The sequence below is a fragment of the Fistularia commersonii genome, chromosome 7 (genome assembly GCF_037954325.1).
Source record: "Fistularia commersonii isolate RoL2024-O1a breed Wild chromosome 7, RoL_Fcom_v1.0, whole genome shotgun sequence".
NCBI classification, from domain to species: Eukaryota; Metazoa; Chordata; class Actinopteri; order Syngnathiformes; family Fistulariidae; genus Fistularia; species Fistularia commersonii.
This window is the reverse complement of record NC_141290.1, coordinates 17693754-17708498: the sequence shown is the minus strand read 5'-3', so window position 1 is coordinate 17708498 and position 14745 is coordinate 17693754. Positions and strand designations below refer to the sequence as shown.

Sequence of the window (14745 nt, the reverse complement as noted above, 5' to 3'; positions counted from 1 at the left end):
TTTTTCAATGTAAATTTCACATGGCGGCACATTGGCACTTTGGATAACACCACTGCCTCACAGTAAGAAGGTCCCAGTTTCACTCCTGACTGGGGGTTAGGGTTTGCACATTCTCCCTGTCTGCCTGGTTTCCTTGATGTTCTCTAGTTTCCTCCCACGGTCCCAAATCATAGACCAGGTCCATTGGAGATGTGTGATTGAGAGAGTGAATGGTTGTATGTCTCTTATGTGGCCCTGTGATCATCTGGTCCTCTTGCCCAAGGATAGCCTCCAGCTCTCCTCTAATCCTGATTGTACGATAAGCAGAAGAAGATGGATGGATTTTGGTGGTTTTCTTTTTTTTTTTTTTTCATTTTTTTTAAACATTTTCATGATGGTTGCTATAATTTTTTGAATTTTCACTTTAGGCACCACCTGCCATTGCTGTTTGGAGTTTCAGTGAGCCAATATATATCGTACATATATCATACCAAAGGCTGTTATTGAACAAAATTGGGATATTCATTTATTCAATAATTTATCCATTACTTAATTCATTAATTTATTAACTTATTCATTCAGTCTAAACTTATTTTGAAATATATGAAACATTTTATTTCATCTGATCTGTCATAAAATACATGATCAATTATTTTGATCAATGCATTTAACAAATCTCTGCAATTTTAGCAGCATCAAGTTTGTCGCAGTAAACATCTTTTTAGCAAAGTGCAGCACAGAAAAAATGTGTTTCAGGTTCCTAAAGTCAAATAAATCATTCATGAAGATAAATATTTTTTGGTGAGGACATCAACCCAGAAAACAGTGTCATCAGTGCTGCCACTGATATATGAATTTATTTAGGTATAAACAAATTGAAAGTGTCACTATAGGTAAGTGACTTTAGCCTCAGTGAAAAGGAAACAAGGTCCAGAGTGCAGGAAATACTGGAGTAAAGGCCAAGGGGATGTTTTTCTTTAGCACATACACATGGTTATGAATATGTCCCTTGGATTTTGTTGTTTTCTTTTCAAAGCTCTAGTTATCTTTTAACTGATGTAGTTGTAATTTAAGATACATTTTAATTATTTTCTGGCCTGTATTGACTTTTTCCACTCCTTAGGTAATTCAAACTGGTTAGCAGGTACAAGAATCAGGACAAAATATTGTGCATATTGTTATGTTTTTTTAATCTAATACCCCCCTATCTTCACGTTTGTTTAACGAAGCAGTTTTATAATCGATTACGTGACATAAAATCCCACTTAGGAAAGCACTGTCACGGACCAGACAGAACTTGTTCCACCTACAGGCTCCAACTGCTTCGTATCAAGCTGACAGCCTGAGCCGCCTAGTTTAGCCATTGACCAATCAAATAACTCATCTTTGGGGCGGGGAGTAGCTGCAGCCAATGAACATACAGAATGGGTCGGTTTGCTATTTGATGTAAACCGGATTGAATGGTACTTCTTGGATAAAAACCGAGTCGACATGCAATCGTCCCTCCCTCTCTGCCTTTGCCCGTCGCCCTGCACACCTCCACAGCTCTTACAGACCCAAACAAAAGCACTATAACATAACAATGTCTGACAAACTGTCTTTCAAAGTTGGTAAGTCTCACCGTTTCCTATTCTAACGGTCTTCGGAGGGTTAGCATTGTGCAGCTAGCGTTAGCATGCCAAGTAAAGTGCCTGTCATGACGCGTGCAATGCAGAAAAACTAGTGGTACTGGATATTTATTCTCCACTTATTTTGTGCGCCCACAACTCTTTCTGTCTTCTATTGCACAATACTAAGCATGGCCATCTGGTATTTGTAAAGTTTTTCAAAATTGTATGTTAAACGCTGTGTATGCCCGTGCTTTTGGAGTCATATTTTTTGTCTAGCAATCAGGTAATTGCCGCGTTAGCTCCAGCGTGGTCGTCCCTTTTGAATGGGAAGGCTACCTTCACTCTGGGTGTTGTAGTTTATTAGCTGAGATTTACGTCACATTTGTAGGCCTGCTGAAAGTGCTTGCGAAACTACAGTTCCCGGTAGGGCTGGCCCTCTGTCGTCCTTTATTGCATGACTGACAGCAGCAAGCTGAGCTTTGCTGGTCGTCGAGACGAAACTACATGTGGTTTCCATGTGGCACGGCTTCACCTGCTAAATACTTTCGATAAACGTTTATCGATTAGTTTCAAGTAATCCTTTATCCAGAAGGAAATTATTAAAACGGAAAATAGAAAGTGAGAGGAAATAAGGCTACTAATTTTAAACACATGGAAATCTTTTTTTTTTCCTTGCAGAAATTCCCGGTTCTGAAGTAGTTGTGAAACTGGATGCCACATTTGTCTGTCTGTGTGAAATTGCCGATCACAAGCAGAACTTGCCATAAAATGCCTAACAAACAGATAACTGGGGCAGAGTCCACACCACTCTACCTGCAAGAGTTCACCTTGCAATCTTCCTTTAATCCTTGATGAATGTGCTGTCAGTCATTTACCACAAGAAGCCTATCAGTACCCCCTTTTTTTGTATTCCATGAAATAAAATGGAGCTAATGAAGACCAGTAATCCAAAAGGTACACCATTAGAACTGGTTGGTTTTCCAGGCAACTCGGGCACCTAGCTTGATTAATTAATAAAAAATGACAGCAGTTTGCAATTGCCATTTGAATGTATTTCCTTTATAATAATCATTGCTTGAAACAAATTTCAACTATCAGATAAATCCGTAATGGAGTGCTTTGCTCTGACATTAGTCATCTTGTCCAATAATTAATAAGGGCATCTTGTAAGTTTTGAATTTGAGGGTATTCTTTGAAAATATAAACAAAACTTGTATGCAAAATCTTGTTGCCTCTCTTTAAGGTGGAAAAGATGTGATAGATTTTTTTTTAATTTTGGGTGGAGGATTTGTGTATTTTATTCACTTTTTAATGCCATTAATAGAATCTTACAATATATGATTTTACATTTGCAAATTTGACAATCTAGGTGTATGAAAAATTAACTAGTCTTATCATTTTGTAGTTTCACACTTAGTTTGTCGATGGCTACTATTTTCTATCCAATAACAATAATCCTACATCAGAAAATTACCTTAACTTCCAGAACCGGCGTAAGGGGTTATTGCTGGGATTTGTTAATGCCTTGTTCTGGTCACTGGACCATTCAGTACAGTGGTCCACACTGGCATAATGGCTTATGTACTTGTTTGACCGCACTGTGAACTTGTTATCCACCTTGCGACTGCTGGTTCAGTGCTGATTGACCTGGTTTAGATGTGTCTGGCATGCCTGTAATTAAAGTGGCACTTTCACTTTTAGACATCACAGGGTGGAATATACAAAGTCATTTGTGGGTTCCGTCTTTCCCAGTTAATTCACTACACATGCCAATACAGCTAAAATAGGGATGTTGTTTTGTTGTTTGTTTCTTTTAGCAAGATTAATGGTATCATTTTCTGAAAAGTGTCTCTTGGCTGTGATTTGAATTCACTCTCCTCTAAGCTTTTTAGTTTTTAGCTTTAAGCTTTTTTCGGTTTTACCCATGTTCTGTTATCAGTCTTGTTTTTTTTTTTCCCTAGATATGTCTGCTAACCTTCTGCTATCTCTTGCAGCTGACATCAGTCTGGCTGAGTGGGGGCGCAAGGCCATTGATATTGCTGAGAATGAGATGCCTGGTCTGATGAAGATGAGGGACCTGTACGGCGGGTCCAAGCCCCTGAAAGGAGCTCGTATTGCTGGCTGTCTCCACATGACCCTGCAGACTGCTGTTCTCATTGAGACCCTTACTGCCCTCGGAGCTGAGGTAACATTCAAATGTTGCAGTTTTAAGGGGTTGTAACGGTCACATGAATTTTGGATGAACATTTCTCTTTCCTGGTAAGTGGGAGGAACTTGAATGAGAAATTAGGTCTATTTCCCTTTTATTCCTCAGGCCTGAATGATGACACAAAACTTTAAATTGTAATACATTTTAGACTTAACTGGATTTTATTTTAATCAATATTTGGCTGTTTACCTGGCTTATTGGATAACAAACATTTATTCCTGACTCAAGGCAGAATTGACATTCCTGAGTCTGTTCTTGCCATATTTTGCAAATCCTCCCCCTATTTTTGTTTTGCACGAAAATATTGTGTCCCATTTCTTTCTGACCTATGTTTGAGCTAAAAACGACAACCGTGACGTTGGAAATTCAAACAGGCCTTTATTTTTAACCTTACCTTGTCAACATTAAATATGGAATGGATTTCAGTTTATTTTTTAAATACCAACCATTTTTTACAACCTAAACATTACCTGTATTTTGAGACAGACGCTTGCATCGCTTTAACAGCTGCTAGATAGCCTCTTTTTGAAATCCTGGCTATAACATATATTGACTATTGACACCCGATCAAAGCATACTATCCTTGAGAGTTTGGTTATCATGTTTGTTTTAATCTGTCTGACCATGACACCGTCCTTTTCCTGTAAAAACCTTGGGAACTGGTACATAAAAATGGCAGCTGTTGTGCCCCCCCTCCGCCCCCGCTTTTTTTCCTCCGCTAAATCTGACTCAAGCAATGTGGAAATTATAGCAATTATGGATTACTTTGAAATGATTTCACAATAACTTAGTTAAAGCCAGATTTTAGAGCTTATCAGTTGTGTGACAGGATCTGATAACATTTTTTATTTTTTATGGTCAATTCTTCTGTCAAAATCATGCATTACTATTCCCCCCTAGTCAGGATTATCAAAGGTATTCAACTGTCACTTTTGTCATCCAAGACCAATACCATTAACACTCGCTGCATTATCTGACACAGCCATCATGAGAAATTTCCTGTCCTTGTTTGTTGTCCCAACAAGAAATGTATCTAATGCAGATGATGCCAGAAAGCTGTCCATTGTCAGTCTTTCAACATAATTTATGAAATGTATCTTTTTACAAGTGGCCGGGTAAATGCTGTGAAACAGCATTGTGCATATAGTTGCATAGTTGGCCTTTTTATAGCAAGACCTTTTAGGATAATAGTCATTACCTCAAAAGTTTCCTTTTTTTTTTTTTTAGGGTTAGACTGCATTTAAACAGTAGTTTTTCTCTCTCTTCCCCCTTTCTTATCCAGGTCCAGTGGTCCAGCTGTAACATCTTCTCCACCCAGGATCATGCTGCTGCCGCTATTGCTAAAGCTGGAATTCCAGGTAATTAGTTATTGTTAATATTCTAAGAATGATGAAATTGCCTGCATGGGCTTAACAATGAAAGTTCAGTTAACTAATTTTGTCTTACATTAGTGGTACTATTTCTGTTTTCAGAGGACTAAAGGACAAAAACATAGATGCTTACATCTCCCAAAACTCTTGAGTTTCAAAGAATCATCTTTTGTTGTCATTGTTGCTGAGGATGTCACTTGTAACTATCCAGCCGACAAATGCCGGGATCACTGGTGTAGAAATTGTGATCCGTAACACATAGGCAATTTACAATGCATTGGCACGTTGCTGTGTACATTCAAAGAACCAAATGAAACCCTCCCCAGTTTCGCATTACTGGCTTCCTTAAAGGGATCATGTCCATTGTAAACCCACCTTAAAACCCAAATCCAAGCTGTGTTAACACATATGGTGTATATAATCTATTATGTCCACTATAGTATGATCTAGCATACAGCTGCAGATATGCAGAACATACAAAATAGAAATCTTGAAAATGATCAGACCTCTACTGTGTTTAATGAACATAGACATCAAGCTAAATAACCACCTTAAGCCTGTTTCTAAGTCTAGCCTTGTAGCACCTGGAGATTAGATCGGGGATTAACAGTGACATGTATCAGCAGAATTTTCAAGAACCAATCTTTCATTGTTCTTCATTCAGTTTGAATGAAACAGGTTTAACATCAGAGTCCAAAACAAAGAAATGGTTTCATGTCATTATTTATGAGGTAATTCGCTCTATTTAACACAGCTCTTTGACCAACAGGAAGCAAATGTGTGTTTATTGACTAGTCTCAAACATACTTATTGTTTTTGATATTTTATAGAAGCCTAACAGCTTAATTTTTCTTCAATTTGACTTCATGGGCTATTCTGTAACCTGTACTGCTTTTATCATCCTGTTTTTAGAATCTATGTTTATTTGTGTCAGGCCAGGCCCAGATGGCTTATACATGTAGAGAAGGGATAGAGGATGCTGAGGTTGGCACTGCCAGGAAGGAAACCTAATGGGAGACCAAGAAAACATCTGTGAATCTGAGTTAAAGTAAACATGACCTTAGTGTTGTGAGAAAAAAGGATGCAAAGGATAGGGATAGGTAAACCCTCGAGGGAACAACTGGACACAAGATGCACTTCTTAATAAACTATCTAAATGGTTATTGAATGGTGAATGTATTTCTTGCCCCTTGAGGCGTTGCAGCCCAACTGAAAGTGTTGCTGCTGTGTCACAAGGTGGCAGAGAGAAAAAGGTGGGAGTCTGCACTGAGACTCTTTAACACTCAGAGGACTCAGAGTCATACTGCCCACCAACACGTTTCCCGTCATCATTTTTGTGAAAGATTGTGAAAGAGTCACTCGACCCTCAAAATGACAGTGTGCGTGTTTGTGTGTGTGTGTGCGTGCTTGTAGTATATGCATGGAAAGGCGAGACGGACGAGGAGTATATGTGGTGCATTGAACAGACCCTCTACTTCAAGGACGGTCAGCCTCTCAACATGATTCTGGATGATGGGGGTGATCTCACCAACCTGGTCCACCAGAAGTATCCCAAGCTACTGTCAGGTACTTTCCCTCAAAAATATTGTTACTCTTCATGTTGCATATTGAAAGCAGGTCTTCGCGTAAACATTTAAGTCTTACTGTAAATTCATGGCTACTCCTTAATTAATTTCAGGCTTAGCACATTGCTTTTTCCGATTTTAGTGATCTTTGTTAAGTTTGGTCTCAGGTAACACTTGAGTTTCTTTTTTTGCAGTTATTAAACTGCACACTAGATGGCGCCTGTGGTCTGACACTGTACTTAACAATTTTCAGAGACTCTGCATTTTGTAGTTGGACTTCGTACAATTAAATAAAGATTAGATTTCAGTATTCAGATATTTTCAGTGATTAAGCTTATGTCAGTAGTTATAAATCTCCTGCCCCTTGAGGCGTTGCAGCCCAACTGAAAGTGTTGCTGCTGTGTCATAAGGTGGCAGATAGAGAATGGTGGGAGTCTGCACTGAGCCTGTAAAACACACAGAGGACTTGGAGTCATACTGACCACCAACACAATCCATATACCTACCGGTACTCTTGATTCTCCAGATGTGGACCAGGAATATCCAAATGCATGCATAATTAATTTTAAGGTTCAAGATTCAAAGCATTTATTGTCCTATGTACAGTTGGGAAACGAATTTCCCAAATTCTTACTTTGCTGTCTGCAGTGCATTTGGCTGGCATGCAACTGTGGAATGAGCAAACACATCTGCTACAGAAAGGCCCTGTTATTAATGTATTGTTTTTAACTTCTCAGAAATATGTTGTCAGAATTCAAAGTGTTTATTGTCATATGTACAGTCTGGAAATGTTTTGTTGTACAATAAAATGTATTTTTCTGTCCACAGTGAAGCCAGATAGGTAGCATTAAATAATAAGCACATTGTTGCAGTGAGCTGTAAACAGTGCAAAGAAATTTAAACAGTGGTCCTAGTATTTTGTTTGTCTTTTAAATGATCTTTCATAACATGACCTGTGGTGTTAGGTATACGTGGAGTGTCAGAGGAGACGACCACAGGTGTCCACAACTTGTACAAGATGATGAAAACGGGTGAGCTGAAGATCCCTGCCATCAATGTCAATGACTCTGTCACAAAGGTAAACAACCACTTCCTTCTTGCAAATTATTGAAAAAAAAAGAAAGAGACTGTTTAATGTCCTAACTTGACATCATGTCTCCCTCTTCAGAGCAAGTTTGACAACCTGTACGGCTGCCGTGAGAGTTTGATTGATGGCATCAAGCGAGCCACTGATGTGATGATCGCCGGTAAAGTAGCGGTGGTGGCAGGTTATGGCGACGTGGGTAAAGGTTGTGTCCAGGCTCTGCGTGGCTTTGGTGCCCGGGTTATTGTCACCGAAATTGACCCCATCAATGCTCTTCAGGCCGCCATGGAAGGTAGGTTCCCCCCATATCTAGGTAAGCCTTTATAGGCAACAGCAGCACAACTGAACTCACGGATGTCTGCTCTTCTTTGTTGGTCTACAGGTTATGAGGTCACCACCATGGATGAAGCCTGCCAAGAGGGAAACATCTTCGTCACAACTACCGGCTGTGAGGACATTATCCAGGGACAGTAAGTTCGAAAGAATCTGAAATGTCTCTGCAGGTCAAAGGGCATAGATGAAACCTTTAATTCTTTATATATAAACAGTGGTAATTTTAAGATTGTCAGTTCTGGAAAACAGATCGAAAGTGAGAAAAGAAAACTATTATTAACCTTCATTTATCATCTGAAAGACCAACGTTAAGTTTTGGGTATTATTTAAAGTAACAGTTTGTGGGCTGGAGCATTTTGAAAAGTTTCAACGTGACACAAATGTTTCTGATCTCTGATAAAAAGGATGTAGACCTTAAGTCTTTAATATAACTTTGTGTTTTCCCTGGTAGCCACTTTGAACAAATGAAGGACGACGCCATTGTCTGCAATATCGGGCACTTTGACTGTGAGATTGACATGAGCTGGCTCAACAAGAATGCTCAGGAGAAGGTCAACATCAAGCCTCAGGTAGAGGAAAAAAAAAAAAACTGAGGTTCTGTTTACGCAGCATCAGCCTCCATGTGAAAGGTGAACAGACCTTGTGAAAGGTCATGTTAAAACACACAGAATTTAAGCCCCTTTGCCATGGATCAGTTTAGATTTTTTTTTTTTTTTTTTTTTTTTGTTTTCCATTTTAGGATCCGGGTGGCTTTTATTATCCTCACTGAGGTTCTAAGTGGGTTTAGCTGGTTCTAAAACATGAAGAACTTACTAGGATTAGCACCATAAATCAACAGTTCTTTATCAGTTGCCTCGATTTCAGTACTATATGATTAGATGGTACAATTAGACATCCTGGTAACAGAATCAGTAATGCGTATGTATAAAATAGAAAGTGTTCTATGCTCCATGTATTGGCCTTTCACCAAATGCTTTCTTCATGATATTTTTGTGTGTTTTTAATTTAAGTAATTTAATTTTGTCTTTTTCCTCAGGTGGATCGCTATCTAATGAAAAATGGTCGTCACATAATTGTCTTGGCTGAAGGCAGACTGGTCAACCTGGGATGCGCGATGGGACACCCGTCTTTTGTGATGAGTAACTCCTTCACCAATCAGGTACAATCAGTTTAGGAATACCCAATAAAGAAGCACTTGGATTATGTTGTCTTTGTTGTCTGGCCATTTTCATGCTTTTTTTAGAACATAACAGTCCCTGAATATTTTGCCCCTAAACATTTGATTAAATCATAATATTGAGATGCAAAGGTACTGCCATCAAAGGTAAATGAAAGTTAAAGAACTATCACCTTTCAAAGAAAATACTGTTTTTATTAATCATTAATGAAACTTACATGGTATTTATACAGTAGATAATTTCAGCCGCTGATCCTGTTGGTTAGCAGAAACCAGCTTCATCAATTACACTTGAATGTCAAAAGATTCATGACTCTGACATCCAATGAGCTAACTAAACAATGTCTCCAAATGAAGCAAAAATTATTTGCTCAACTTTTATTTCACTTGAGTATTTCTTTCCTGTAGGTGCTTGCTCAGATAGAGTTGTGGACAAATACAGCCAAATACCCCGTGGGAGTCTACTTCCTTCCCAAAAAGGTCAGATGCCATAGTAAAATCCTACATCACCGGTGTCCGGGAATTTCTTCTTTCTTTACAAATTTGTGTTTTGGTAAATTACTCAGAACAGACTGTATCATGTGATGTAGGAGGAATCTGAAAAGGAGCTCCTGATTTTTTTTTTAATTTATTTTTTTTACTATCCTGGTTTGTCTGGAGTTCAGCCTGTGATTATGAAAGGGGAGTTATATCAGGCAGCAGGGTTCACATGACACATAGGAATTTTAAACAAAAGACCAACAGAGAGGGAGCTGAGGTCAATGCAAGGGATCAAGAATTTATTTGGTGCTTAGCGGGCTCAGGAGGTGAATCAGAACAAAAAGCCCAAGGCTGATCTGGGTTCATGCTGAGTGAACTTTTCTTTCCCCCAAAGATGACTTTGTTTTTTCATCCACTGTCCCTGATATATTGTCTTCTGGGCATTTGTTCTTGAATATCAAGCTGTTGCATAACCTGTCAATGTCTAGGACACAGCAAGTTGTCTCTGAAAAAAGAGACATTTGAAGGCTTACAGGACAGAAACTTTCATTAGAATTATTTTTAAGTTTAAATTGATCATTGTTTGAACCTACTCTATAGGTCAAACAATAATGACTCCAAAGTAAGTTTCCAAAAGTGGTGCACATCACTGTTCAGATTAAAAACAGGGTGCAGCCATAATGTAGCAGGAGTTAAACCCACTGAAAAGAAAAGGTCCTTTAAAACTGGTTCAAAGTGGGGACAAGAAGTTTGACTTTAGCCTATAATTTTGTATTGGATTTTACAGTGCCTGTCTTGCCTGAAGTTTCCATTTATTTATCTTTTCAACACAAGCTGCTGATCACCATGCCTCAATTTTGTTTTGAGCGGCTATTCTGGCGAAGATGTTAAATCCAAATATGTAAACTGAAATCAGTTCTTGCCAGTAGATGGCGCTACCATTTAACAGGCTGATTTGTGTCTCCTCAGTTGGACGAGCAGGTGGCAGCAGCCCACCTGGACAAACTGGGGGTGAAGCTTACCAAGCTGACTGACAAGCAGGCCAAGTATCTGGGTCTTCCCACTGAGGGGCCTTTCAAACCAGATCACTACCGCTACTGAGCTCCCACCGCCGCCAAGCTTGACAGAATTTGGAGGCGGAGGTGAGAAGGTTGTTGTGGTGGGTAAAAGCACCAGTGGTCACTCTGGGTGTCTCTGCTTTTGTACGTTTTTTTTTTTTTATTTTATTTTTTTTTTATTTGTCCCCCTGGAGTCGCTTTTCATATGTGAGGTGTGATCAGCTGGACTGGATTCTCAGTGGAAGCCACTAGAAAACTGCATTGGCCCCAAAACTTCAATCTGGATTTTATCTGTTAACCTCTCACATCACTTTCCTAGTCTTACTACCAGCTCCTTCAGTCTCTTGCCTTGACAGTTCTGCTACTTGTCCAACATCATTTCTCTCCCATTTATGGAATAAAATGATGCCTTTTTGATCTGAGGCGTTTTTCCTCAGAAGGTTGCAAATTTGGGTTTGCACCTGCACCCATCAAGCTGACATTGGCCTTATTTACAGATTCACTCCTGTTCGCAATCATTCAATAACCTGAATGTTACTAATAAACCTCATTATGTGTTCGGCGTTGATGTGTTGGCTTCTTACACCTTGTCAAAATGCATTTTTGCTATCTAATGAGGGTCGTAAGTTTGATTTCTTTCTTTGCTGTAATTATTTAATTTGACTTGAATGGGCAAAAACCTGCAGTGTGTGATCCTTTGAGGTCTCACTACAGTTCAGCATCTGCCTGCTTGCAGGATTTCATCAAATGCCGAAGTGGGACTCAGCATTAGGTGGCGTTCAATTTCTTGCAAATGTTGGATCCTCCAGATTGCATGGATAAATATGCTCAATTATTATTCCTTTTTGTGATGTAAGTACAAATGTGGTGCAATGAAGTGCAAAGCCTGTGAAGGACTTAGTGCACAGGTGGGCAAAGTACGGCTTGTTGGCCATGTCCAGCCCACACGGTTTAGGCCATTATGCAGGGAATTCAAAAACTACATTCCTTAAAGGTACTTTCATGGATTCATTTAACTTTTTTGATATGATACTTGATACTTAATTAGCACCAAAGGGAAGACCTCACCTTCATTGGGCCTTTTCTAATTTCAAACTCCTTTTCTTTCACCCCACTGGTAACTTGCTGGAGGAGAAGCACAGAGGATTCAGTGGTGAATTTCCTGAATGTTAAAGGTTTGAGGAGTGACTCCAGCTGACGTATCCTCTTCGTCCTCAGTCAGCCAATGGAGCTGAAGAAAGCACAACTTATCGGTCTCCCGTCTTGACAATTTGAGATCTCATTTTAGACCAGATTTCATTCACTCCTGAATGAGACAGTCTCTAACCCTCTTGAGATGGTAGGAAGATGCTGGTATTTAATCTGGTATTATCTCAAAAAAATCCAGTGTGTAAACCTGAAAGCAAGGCTCCCTAATGGACACCTGCTACTGTCCTGAGATTTTCCATCACAAAACTACCATCCAGTTTTGATGCAGTCGCAAAAAAAGCTGACAAGCAACACGCTTCCCTTGAAATACATTTTTTTTTTTTTCCTAAAATATATTTGTTTATTAAAAAGGACACTGAAAGTGTATGTTGCATACATTCCATACTGTATGGTCTCATTTCCCCCCTCATCTAGCAAAGTTAGGCCCACCTTACTTTTGAAATACAAAATGTGGCCCTGCAGTAGAAAAGCTTGCCTACAATCATCTCCGAGGGAGCCGCAATCTTGAGCTGGACATTTTGACATCTCAACATAAAGCAAGCCGTCCAATTTAATTGTGCTTTATGTAGAATAAAAGGAAACGTATACAAGACAGTGGTGAGAGCTGCAAAGTTGCATGATTTGGAGACCGTTGTAGTAAATAAAAGAAAGGAGGCAGAGATGAAGATGTTGAGGTTTTCTGGGAGTGGGGGGATGGATAGGATCAGAAGTGAGTCTATCAGAGGGACAGCACACATCAGGCCTGAGAGGACATGCTGAGATGGTTTGGTCATGTAAGAGGAGAGAATAGCAAATGTATTAGTCGAAGGATGCTGGGTTTGGAACTGCCAGGCAGGAGGTGTGGAGGAAGATCAAAGAAGATTTATGGATGTAGTGGAAGAGGACATGAAGTTAGCTGAAGTTGGAGAAGAGAGCCCTTAGAATAGGGTTAGATGGAGGAAGGTGATTCGCTGTGGCAACCACTGAAGGGAAAAGGCATAAGGAAAAGACGGTGAAGTGCTGTCGTCAATCCAGAGGCACTGCTGAATCCCGTTATACAACCTTGTGTAATCCGTGTCAAAGCTAGGTTTGCATTGCCAGCAGTAAGTCACTCCTTTCTGGTTGCTGGTTCTCTAATGCAGATTCTTCATAAGTCTGCCGTGGTGCAAAAAGAACTGAGCCAAAAGGTGAAGCCCTCAATTTACCACTCATAAGCAGTAAAGGAACTGTGGTTAGTGACAGAACAGGATCACGGACCCAAGTGTCCTGGTTCTCCTTTAGAGATGCGGTGAGGGGTTCAGCCATCCATGAGGGACAGTCGCAGTTCCTCTGCATTGAGAGGAGTCAGATGAATTGGCTTGGACATCTGGTCAGGAGGCCTCCTGGACACCTCCCTGGTGAGTTGTTCTGGGCATGCGTGACCATCAGGAGGCTCCGAGGAAGACCAAGGAATACCAGAGGAACTGAGTCTTGGCTTCCCTGGTAACTCCTTGGCATTCCCCTGGAATAGCTGGACCAAATTGCCGGGGAAGAGGAAGTCTAAGCCACTGTGTTTCAGCTGCTGCACCAGTGAGTCAACCCCAGATATGCGGAGGACAATGGCAAGATGGAAGGTATGTAGTCATCTAAAACAAAATGCAATGAGGGATTGTTTAATGAAATTTAAATACTAGTTCTTCCAGGTTATTGCACAGTCTATCGATACACAGCGTAATTAATTTAGTTTTTTTTCGCAGTGTGACATGAAATTAGACACGTCGTTTTCAATAGCTGCGTACTTCATCGTTCTTTCTCACCTGGTTTAATGGTGATGCAGCTATCAGATGTGTTTTAAATTCTAGCAGTGTTCTTGTTTACCAAATGATTATCATCTGAGATGGTGGCTGCTCCCTGAAATGTCACCTCAGTTTTCACCTCTGCAAGGTCTGTCGTCACAGATTTCGTCCACGTGTTTGATGCTAGCTTTGTTTGCTGACCCATCAGCTGCAGATCCTGCAGGCTTGGCTCGCGGCCAGACACTTATGGAGGTTTATGTTCAGTTTGATTAGATTAGGGGATTATTGGGCCTCGAGGGAGGTGTATGCTCTACTGGCCTTTCTACTTCTCTCCGCTTGAACTTTCAAGTTACGGTTTCAGCAACAAATCCTTCTAAAGTTCATCTCATCCAATTGGAACTGCAGATGAACCAGAGGATATTATTCACTGAAAGAGAAAGATCTAGAAAAAAGTTGAGTCTCCTGGCTCTTCATCTGTAGAGAGTCATGGGTGTCAGAAGGATCATGATATATTACGGAACCTAGAGAAAAATCAAAAACCTCAGGTGCAGTTTGCATTTATTGGATGTGCTCATTGATCCCACTAGAGGCCATAATTAGAAATATACAAATATATTTTTATTGGTATTTTCAAACTTTCAAAGTACTTAGTGAGTCAAATGAACAAGTGACAGGGAGCTTTTAACAATTTCTATCAAACTGACTTCAAAAACTAATATCAACAAATTGCAAGCAGAAAATCTTCCATAATATTTCAAATATTGCATAAGCTCTCCACTAGCTGTTGTTTATGAGGCAGGACTGCCAGAATACCAAATAGAAGATTTAAATATTCCTAATTTTGTAAGAGGGAAATGGTTGCAAACTTCCCCCCGGAAAGTTCCACAAAGAAGGAAGAATTTCATCTATCGGCAATT

General features: G+C 39.8%; 1 protein-coding gene and 2 non-coding genes across 3 annotated transcripts; all 3 read left to right on the top strand.

Annotated features, from left to right (window-relative positions):
• The first annotated feature begins 1454 nt into the window (after positions 1-1454).
• ahcy (adenosylhomocysteinase) lies at positions 1455-11427 on the top strand. Its single transcript, XM_086150144.1, has 11 exons — positions 1455-1589; positions 3584-3774; positions 5081-5156; positions 6582-6734; positions 7699-7811; positions 7902-8109; positions 8200-8287; positions 8602-8719; positions 9187-9309; positions 9736-9807; positions 10777-11427. The coding sequence occupies exons 1-11, from the start codon at positions 1562-1564 to the stop codon at positions 10906-10908; spliced, it is 1302 nt and encodes a 433-aa protein (XP_086006270.1). The 5' UTR covers positions 1455-1561; the 3' UTR covers positions 10909-11427.
• Positions 6351-6486, top strand: LOC147232957 (small nucleolar RNA SNORA17). Its single transcript, XR_015106443.1, has one exon. It is a non-coding gene; the product is annotated as a small nucleolar RNA SNORA17 (small nucleolar RNA).
• Positions 7090-7222, top strand: LOC147232956 (small nucleolar RNA SNORA17). The gene has a single exon (XR_015106444.1). It is a non-coding gene; the product is annotated as a small nucleolar RNA SNORA17 (small nucleolar RNA).
• Positions 11428-14745: the final 3318 nt, after the last annotated feature.

Coding starts and splice junctions, on each gene's coding strand:
- ahcy (XM_086150144.1), top strand. CDS start 1,562: ATGTCTGACAAACTGTCTTTCAAAGTTG. Junction 1,590..3,583: donor CAAACTGTCTTTCAAAGTTG/GTAAGTCTCACC, acceptor TATCTCTTGCAG/CTGACATCAGTCTGGCTGAG. Junction 6,735..7,698: donor GTATCCCAAGCTACTGTCAG/GTACTTTCCCTC, acceptor CTGTGGTGTTAG/GTATACGTGGAGTGTCAGAG.